Raw genomic sequence first — 10,046 nt, forward strand, 5'->3', positions numbered from 1 at the left:
TCTGTCTTTCATTCCTGTTCCACTGCCTTACTCTCTGGATCTCAGTTCGTCAATCTTCGCTGCTCTATTTTAAAACTTATAAGCCGGCCCACTTCTGTCCCGTAGGGCGAATGTGGTTAAAATGGCCTGGCTGAATGAGAGAGGGCTGCCAACCTCACTTGGCTCTTGGATTTTTTTTTTTTTATGGAGCCATATGAAACCTAGATATTAAACAAAAAATGCAAGACACTCCCACTACCGCACCCCCCCCACCCCACCCATCAATACTGTGTCTGCTCAACAGTCTGCTCAGGATACCAGATTTATTTATCTTTGATGGGTTCCTTAGAACAAGTATCTCCCTAAAGAGATGCAGTTTTCCATTTGACATAATACTTGTATTTGGGGCACTTATTGGTAGCTGGTATTGGGACACATATGAACAAGGCAGTTTTCCTTGCAAGAAGTTCAGAGTCTACAACATGGGTGAAACTCGAGGTCACTAGGCTAAGTGAAATAAGCCAGTCACAAAAGGACAAATACTGTAGGATTCCATGTATATGTAAAATTCATAGAGACAGAAAGAGAGTGGTAGCAGCCAGGGCTTGGGGGAGGAGAGAATGGGGAGTTGTTGTTTAATGGGTACAGAGTTTTAATTTGAAAAGATGAAAAAGTTCTGGAGACGAGTGTGGTGATGGTTGTACAACAATGTGAATGTACTTAATACTACTGAACTGCACACTTAAAAATGGTTAAAATGATAAATTTCATGTTATATGTTTTTTTTTTACCACAATTAAAAGTTTTTAAATGAAAAAAAAGAAGCCCACAGTCTAGTAAGAGTTATCCATAGGCTTATACAGATAAGTCTTATAGTTAGAAAAAAGAATTAGAGGTTTCTTAGTCCAGTGTTTCAGAACTCAAACCTTTTTATTACTGGAACCCACAATAAAGAATTACATTTTATATAATAACTCGGTATGAATCGGATGATACTGATATATACACACACAGATGCACACATACGTAGTCACTGATACATACACACATACAGACATACACATGAATATACACATAACTGAAATATAAACATAAATATATACCTGAAAATATATAACAAAAATGGAATAGGAAACATCATTTACTCTACTAAATGGGATATGTTCTGACTTTTTTTCTAAACTATTGTATGACATCTTATTAAAAAAAAAAAAAACCTGTTACAATCCACAAGTTGACTTCGCAATCCACTTACGGATCTCAATCTGCAGTTTGAAAAACATAATCTAGACCAGTCTCCAACACAATGCAAAAATCTCCCTCGCCACTCTGCTGTGCAGTCCTCCAGATCCTGCTTGAATGCCTTCCTTGATAGGAAACTCACTGCCTACAATGCTCTATGGTGGGTCCATCTAGCAATTAAAGATCCTCACCCACTCCAAACCTGTCCCAAAAAGGCTGGGACCCGCAGATAGGTGCTCAGGCACTGTTGATGATAAGTGGGCTTCAAGGAGGGGTGAAGGCATAGTTCCAGAAAGCAAGGTGGGGGTTTGGGGAGAACTGAAGAGAGGGGGTTGGTTGGTCCTAGAGGGCCTCTGGGATATGCGAGCTCCCCTGATCAGACCTTTCCTTTCCCCTCTGCCTCCTCACTGCTCGCCTGGCACTGTGATTATTTCCTCATCTGACAGATGATCTCATTCCCCCAGCACCCTGACTCGCCGCCTGTGGGAGGGGTTGCCTCCCCCTAGAGGGGGCCTCAGCCACAGTAAAGGCTGATTCCCCCACCTTCCTTTTCAACCTGCCAGCTGCCCTGCAGGACTCCAGCCGGCTGTCCCTCCTGCTGTGCTCTTGGTCTTGAAACATGGGGTAACCCTGACCCAGTGTTTGAACATGGGCTGCCTGATATTTCTGAGTCCCCCTCAAGGGGTTCTGAAGACCTGCCCCTTTTCAGGACAATAGGACTCCTCCACACCTGCCTATGTCTTCCTGGGAGGAATAAAACAAAGACAGCACCACCACGTGGGGACAGAGCTGGCCGCTGGATATTAAATCCCAGGTCCCGCAGGAGAAGAGGACAGTGCCTATACTCCAGGCGAGGATGGTTGGCTGAGCTAGAAGGGACCTGGCTCAGCCATAGGCAGGGACCAGGGCGTGGCAGTTGCAGATTTACAGCCAGCCACCCTCCCCAGGTAAGATCAGGTTGACCTCAGTGCAGGGCGGGGCGAAGAGGAGGTAGTGATCTCATTGCATCCTTAGAACTAAGAGAAAAGAATCACCCAGTGCAGACAGAAGAGAAAGAAAAGAATGCTACAATGGGAAATGGAGAGGAGGAAAAGGGGCTGAGAAAGGAAATGTAAAACACACAGGGCAGCTTCTGGCTTGAAAGGGGTCCGGGGGTCGGAGCCAGCTCCAGGGAAGCCAGACTCTAAACAAAACCTTTCTCCCTCAGCAACAAAACATATTTTATGCAGAAAAAACACAATAGACATCTGACCCAGGCAATTCCTGCCAGTCCTCCCTCTCCTGAGCTCTGGCATAGAAGGACCATCTGTAGCTCATCCTCACCTCTCTGTCGAGCCATTCTTTTCTCCTCACACCATTTCTTCCAGGAATTGACAAAGTTTAATTGATTAAGTAAAACCAAAAGGCAGGACAATGGATGCCAGACCCCTGCTGTTTCTCCTCTCTGGGGCCGCTGTTTTTTTTTTTTTTTTTCTTTTGTCTAAAAAGCCTCAAATAATTTGCATTTCATTTCTACTTACCTGCAGTCCAGTTAGAAGCGAGCTGCTCCCTTCCTCACTCCCTCAATTAGTGGTACCCTGGGCTTCTCTCCACATCAGCACCACAGCTCAGCTCTTGCCATGACATCACCTCCGAGCTCTGTGATTGGCCAACAGTAGGTTGCTTGGCAATTGGACGGTCTCCTCTGGTGGAGCAGGGATTGCCTGAGTGAGTAACTCTTAGCAGGCCAGAGAGTGGAAGATGATGTCAGACAAGTAGCCTGCTTTCCATACTGCCTGTAGAGCTGGGGAACCAGAGGATGAGGGTGGGGATGAAGAAAGAAAGAGGGAGTGGTACGGGAAGGTGGGGGTGAAGGCACAGCTCGCAAGCTAAGCCACCCAGTGAGAGAGCACCTGAAGAGGGGGAATGATGAATGATTTCCAAAATCTTTAGCTCTTTCAAATCTGGGGGTGGGAGAATATGGAATCTAGGGGAGAAATCAGAAAGCACAGATGAATCCTAAAAATAGCTTCCTAGAGGGCTTGCTGCCTGTTTCCAGCATTGTCAGAAGGGCTGGTGGGTTTGAACAGTGACTCACAAGGCAAGGAGGGGCTGCAGGCCCGCCAGACCCTGGAGCTGGGGAGGGGGCAGCACAGGGGTCCAGGAGGGCAGGGCTTCCCTCTCAACACCTCACTGTGATGTTGGCCACACCTGTGCTGTGGCTATTTGACCGGCACTGGTGGGTCGTCACAGCCCAGCCAGCCCCCTGGGCCTTCCAGAGGAAGGAAGATTGTGATGGAAGCTGAGGGTCATCACTACCCCAGAGATTCCTAAAGGAGGTGGAATCTTGATGGAGGGGGTGGGGGTGATGGGTCATCCAAAGGATCTTTTAGTTCCCTCCGGGAGTTGGGGCAGAGAGCCCCTGATGTAACCTTCTCAAACTGCTTAGCCAGGCAGCCGGAGGTGGCAGGGCGAGGCAGTTGGAGGGAAGACAGCCTGTAGAGCGAGCCCCGCTTCTGCAGAATGCTTCTCCCTGTCAGAGCTTCCCGGGGAGCGGCCTCCATCCTGCGTTCCCACGGCAGGCACAGACCGCTCCACCGCCCAACCTTGCCTCACCCTCTTTTTTGGGGGAGGAGGATTTTTTTATTGTAGTAAAATATACATAACACAAAATTTACCATTTTTACTATTTTTAAATGTACAGTTCAGTGGCATTAAATACATTCACAATGTTGTGCAACTGTCACCATCATCTGTCTCCAGAACTTTTTCGTCTTTCCAATTATGAGTCTGTACCCATTAAATACTAACCCCCCATCACTCTCCCCGCACACTCCCAACCTCTAATCTACTTTTTGTCTCAATGAATTTGCCTATTCCGACAAATTCATTACCTCATATATTACCTCATGCAAGTGGAATCATACATGATTTGTCCTTTCGTTTCTGGCTTATCCTTTGTCTCACTTAGCATAGTGTCCTCACGTTCCATTCACGTCATAGCATGTGTCAGAATTTCAGGGCCTCGCCCTTTTCCAGGAGGGTTTTCTCAACCACACTCGATTTCACGGACCCTCACCCTCTATCACCACACATAATGACAAAAAGTTACCGTGAATTCGGCCTATGCTTTTAAATTATGTTTTTTAAACTACAAGAGCAGCAATGAGCATTTGCACACCACAGTTCGTGCATGTATAAGAAGTGTGGTACGGTCACTCCGCAGGCAGCTGAGAAGGCAGCAGGTTCTCAGGCCCTGGCACTGACCCCGGCCTGCACCCCACGGCTGGGGCCCACTGGTTGGTGTCTCACTGCCCAGTGCCCTGTGTGGTTCTCCAGGGGTCTCATGTGGACGTGTATCTCCAAATCCCCCACTTCACATTAGGCGGGGGAGTACCCACTGGGCTGCTCCCTCTGACCAACCACATGACTCCGGGGTAGCCAGAATAATATACAACCGCAACAGCCTTTGGAGGTTTTGAAGCTCACCCAGGCTGGGGCTGTCTTGTCATCTCCCAGCAGCGCTGCAAGGACAGAGGAGGAAACCGTTCTTCTGTTTGAACAACACGCTGTCATGCCTGCCACATACCACTAACCCAGGCCCCTTGGGTCTTGAGCTGGCCCATTTCAGAGGCCATCAGGCATGTTTAAGGATTCAGAATGGTTTTTCAACATGGGGAGACAACAGAGACCACACTGTACACCAGGCTGGAATCGTAATCCAAGCAAACCTGAACTGTGTGGCTGCCTTTGCAGTCAGGGGAGCCTCTCTCCCCTCCCCCATCTCTCTTTCCTCTTCCCTCCCAGCCCTGAGAAGTCTGGAACTCCACAAATCTGCCTGCTCTGGAAAGTGAGTGGATGGAGGAGGAGACAGTGAGTTGCCATGGTGATGGCAGCCAATGAGAGATCTTGTGTTAGTAGGGGAGGGGAGCACTCTGTCTATGTCCCCCTAGCTGACTGATAGGAGGGTGGGGCTGGGATGGGGAGAACAGACAGGACAGGACGGCAAGAGACCAGGGTCGGGGAGAAGGATAATGGGGAGGGCCGCCTCATTTCCAGGATTAGCTAGCTACCATCTGAGTATTAGCCTGTGATGGGAGATTATGTGTTTTTTCATAATGTTGTGCTGCCATCACTGCCATCCAGAATTTCTCTTCTTCCCAGACTGAAACGATGTACCTATTAAATACTAACTAACTCCCTTTCCCTCTCCCCACGATCCCTGGTAATACATAATCCGTAAATCTCACAATAGCCCTATGAGAAAGAGCTTCGCCTGCCACCCTATTTACAGGGTCAGATAGGAAAGGTAAATTGAAAACAGCCTGGCTGTCGAGTGGTGAGTCTAGATTTGAACTTTTGTAGAGGAGGAAAAATATTTTGGGGAAGAGGGAGAGGCAGTAGAGCCACGGCCCCTTGGGTCTCACCAGAGAGGAGCGTCCCAGGTCTTCCTTGAGGTGGCATAAAGCAATATGGTGATGAAACAAAGAAAGAAACGTGTGCCAAGCATTAAGTTCAAGGGATAAAGGGTGATGAGAGAACAAATGCAAGAGAGAAATCAGCAAGATCAAGCTGGGAAGTTCAGAGGGGTCGGGGCACGACCAGGGAACAGATGGAGGGAAAGGAAGATGAGCACGTGCTCCTCACACCTCAGTGTCCAAAGTTGCAGCGAGGTTCACTGAGAGAGGTCGGCAAGCAGAGGCTGTCTCTGGACCTGCTGAGACAGCTGTGGGGTGGGCCAGCTGACTGTGATCAATCCATCTAAATGCAGCAGCTAGACGTTAGTCAAAGGGACATGAGGTCCACAATGCACAGACTTGTGACTTTGTTCCGCTGACCCAACTTTCACAGCTCAGGTTGCACTGTGGCAATGACATTGGGAGGGGGCAGGTGTGGCCATTCTCTGAATCCCATGTGCTGCCTAGCTGCACATGGGGACACCATCATTTATTCTTCAAAGGGTGGAAACATGACTATCTAATGTGTGGAAACGGAGACTCTATATCCTCCTGTTGATTTTGAAGTGTGAAAAGAAGCAACAGCAAACGCTAGCAATAAATGATTGATTATCCAGAAGCCAGGCATCCAAGGGCACTCCCTGCTCAATGAATGACTCACAATCATTCACAGCCCCTGGGCCGCAGAGAGAGCCCAGTCCCCAATAGGCCCAGTCTGTCACAGGAGCAGTTTTGCTGTAGGCCCAACTGCACAGTCATCTTGGAGACCCTTCACAAACCTCTGATCTCCCCAAACCTCAGGAAATGCGATCCTAGCATTGCACAGGAAGTCAGAATATCTGGTCACTGCATGTATATCTCCTTCATTCACATCGATGGAATTTTTTTCACTGTATTAAAAAGCAAATGGATTCTTATTTTCTGCCTTTTTTTTCAGGATGAGACTAAAGTTTGGGGCATATATATATATTTGTAGAGTGTGTTGGACTGAATATTGTCAGATATTTACTTAAGACAAATAAAGATGTAAGGACTCTGCATTGTTTTTAACTGTGAACACTGTTACTTTACTTGAAAAACCCCTATGGTGACTTGTGGCACTCTTGTGACATCAGCGGCCTAGATTTTTTCAATCAACTGAATTACAAATTCAGCCAATTCGAATTTAGGCAATGCTGGATTGCTAGAACTATTTGTTTTGCTGACAATGATTTGTTATCTAAATTGTAATGGTGGTTAATATTTAGAACAATAACACATGACATTTATAAAAACATATATGAAGTGAGCTGAAACTGTAAGTCAATTACATGCCTGCCACAGAGTTTGTGCTCAATAAATGTTAGCTATTATTATGGTCATTAAAGACAAAAGTAGAATACCCATGGGTTTGCAAGTAACAGAAGCCCATTTCAAACTCGTTAACAAAACAAGATAATTTATATCAAAACTTGGCAGTAAACACACACACAGCAAAAATGGGCAAAAGATATGAAGAGACATTTCACCAATGAGGATGTACAGATGAAAATATACACATGAAAAATATGTTCAATGTCACTAGCAATAAAGGAAATGCAATTCAAGACGACAATGAGATATCACTATATACCTATTAGAACAGGTAAAATAAAAAACGACAATACCAAATGCTGGAGAAAATGCAGAGAAACCGGAACTCCCATACATAGTTGGCATGAATGTAAAATGGTACAGCCACTCCAGAAAATAGTCTGTCAGTTTCTTAAAAACAAAACAAAACAAAACAAAACAAAACAAAACAAAACAAAACAAAACACACACTTACCATACAACCCTGGAGTTGCATTCCTAGGCATTATTCCCAGAGAAATGAAAACATGTTCACACTTACCATACAACCTTGGAGTTGCACTCCTAGGCATTATTCCCAGAGAAATGAAAACATGTTTGCACAAAAGCCTGCACACAAATGTTCATAGCAGCTTTATTTGTAATAGTCCCAACCTCAAAACAACCAAAATGTCCCAACAGGTAAATGGTTTTAACAAACTGTGGTACATCTATACCATGGAATACTAGTCAGCAATAACAGTGAATGGACTATTGATATACGCAACTTCAGTGGATCTCAAGGAAATTATGCTGAGGAAACAAAGCCATTCTCAAAAAGCCACAAACTGTTCCACTTATAGGCTATTATCAAAATGACAACATTATAGAGGTGGAAAACAAATGGGAAGTTGCCTAAATCGTAATAGTGGTTAATGGTGGTTAATGAGGGACGGTGGGAGGGGGGTTGATGGTATAAGAGTAGCAGTAAGAAGATTTTTATGGACTAAAATAGTTCTATATCTTGATTACAGTGGTGGTTACACCAATCTACACATGTGATAAATGGCACACATTGTACCAGTGTCAATTTCCTGGTTTGAAATCCTACTAGAGTTATGTAAGTCATAACCATGGGAGAAACAGCGAAGGGTACATGGGACCTCTCTGTGCTATCTTTGCAACTTCTTCTGGATCTACAATTATTTCAAAATTAAAAGTTTTTTTTCTTTAAGGCAAAGGGAATGTCAGGAATATTTCGTGGAACCCAAAGCAGGGCGGAACCCCTCCTCCCAAGAAACAAGAACCAGGAAAGCAATTATGGTCCCCACCCCTTTGCCACTTCCTTCCTTTCTCTTTGTAGATGCCCCTCTGCTGCTCCGTGCATGTGGCTGCCTCACAGCCGTGAAGGATCCTGTCGCCATCTGGCAATCACTGGAATCCTTTGTACTTGAGCCACACAGGGAAATCCATTAGCTCTCTCTTTGATTCAATTCAAAATTCCCAGAAAAACAAAATTAACCATCCCTGTCTGGGCCAGGATTCCATGCCTTGTCCCATGGCAGTGGGGTCACATAGCACAGACCTGCCTGCCAACACGAACACCTTCACCTCCCCCTCATTGAGACCTTGATCCTAAGTCATGCCCTTTCTCCTTCAAGACAGTCCCCAGCTGGTCTGGTCTATGGAGGAATGATAAAATCTGACATCTATATTCCACCTGATAAAGAACGTGGGGAGAAAGACTGGACAATAGCCGCAAAGCTCCCATAAAAATTAAGAAGGAAGGGACCAGGCAGAGCCACGGATTACCTAGCACCCAGCAAAATGGAGCTCAAGGCCATGAGCAGATACACCAGCTCAGTGAACCTGGCTGTCTTCCCCCATCTGACCATGGTGCTGTGGGCCATTCACATGTTCTCCACTGCCTGGTTCTTCATTTATGAGGTCACCTCCACCAAGTACACTCGGGACATCTACAAACAGCTCCTCATCTCCTTGGTGGCGTCACTCTTCATGGGCTTTGGAGTCCTCTTCCTGCTGCTCTGGGTCGGCATCTATGTATGAGCTCCCAAGGGTTCCAACCAGGCATCTTCACTGAATCCCTGCTTTTGTAAATTAATTTTTTTGCTGTTGCTGGAAGTGTTCCAGGTGCTCTAAATGCAGCTCACAATAAAGGTGGACATGTGGGGGTGGGGCAGGGGCGGAGGAAAGGACCTGCAAGAAGGCAGCCACGTGTTGATTGCTTGGTATCCGACAAAGCTCGTGGCTATGTGTGGTGACTCCTGCAGGCACATGGAGAAGCTCCTTGGTGAGCCAGTGTAGCTACTCCAGGTTCTTGTCCAGGGTCCTCTAGGGCCAACCCGGGGAGGAGATTGGGCAGGAATTGGTTGTGGGGCATGTGACACTTTCTGAATGGAGCTGACAGCCTCTGAGCTTGGGCCTGGGCTTGCCCGAGGGACTGAGAAGCCGGTGGTTTGGGTTTGTCCAAAGACTCGGTTTCCCAGGATTGAGATTTTCCTGGCAGCATAGTGCTTGTAAAACCTTAATTGGCAGCCCTTTGATTTAATACAGGGAGTCTTGATTTGCTGGAAGTTTTTTCTAGATAGCTTGCTAAGCTGGTCAGGCAGAGACGGGCGATGTCTGAGGGGCTTCAGCCTCTTAGAAGGACACCTGCCCATATTTTCTGCCTCATGGGTTTCACCTTAGGGTCTGCCTCGCCTCATTAGGCTAGTAGGGCATCCCAAACTTGGTCTTAAAGTGTGCTGCACAGTGGTAGGAATCGTCACCTCTGTCTGGCAAGAGGATGCAGCAGACAGACTTGAAAAAAACATCAAAGGATCAGGTTCCCCAACAACCTTGATGTGACCCAGATGTCCTTGTTTCAATGGCCAGGACCTCACTGCTTCATAATTGGTGTGCCATATTTAGTTCTCAACATAGGTGGCTGCACAGAATATTAGGCATTGCAGCTCCATAAGTCCTATGATGAATTTCGAGAATGAACTCGAAGTGCTCTCAGCTCCTCTACCATAGGCAGAAAGAACTGCCAGGAGCAGAATTGCATAACTGACCTGT

General features: G+C 46.5%; 2 protein-coding genes across 3 annotated transcripts in view; one reads left to right on the forward strand and one right to left on the reverse strand.

Annotated features, from left to right (window-relative positions):
• The window catches only part of STMN4 (stathmin 4), a 20,328-nt gene extending 17,517 nt beyond the window's left edge, over window positions 1-2,811 (reverse strand). The window contains exon 1 of one of the 2 annotated variants that reach the window (XM_006916970.1): window positions 2,742-2,792. The gene's annotated coding sequence lies outside the window, so the exon portion shown is untranslated. Of the gene's footprint in view, window positions 1-2,741 lie in introns of both variants that reach the window. The other variant, XM_006916967.1, reaches the window with a different exon arrangement.
• Window positions 2,812-8,790: 5,979 nt separating this feature from the next.
• On the forward strand, window positions 8,791-9,139 carry LOC102885942 (transmembrane protein 258). Its single transcript, XM_006916971.1, has one exon. It carries the CDS (start codon window positions 8,796-8,798, stop codon window positions 9,033-9,035), a length of 240 nt encoding a protein of 79 aa, XP_006917033.1. The 5' UTR covers window positions 8,791-8,795; the 3' UTR covers window positions 9,036-9,139.
• The last annotated feature ends 907 nt before the right edge of the window (window positions 9,140-10,046 follow it).

Source organism: Pteropus alecto, unplaced genomic scaffold, assembly GCF_000325575.1.
Source record: "Pteropus alecto unplaced genomic scaffold, ASM32557v1 scaffold166, whole genome shotgun sequence".
NCBI classification, from domain to species: Eukaryota; Metazoa; Chordata; class Mammalia; order Chiroptera; family Pteropodidae; genus Pteropus; species Pteropus alecto.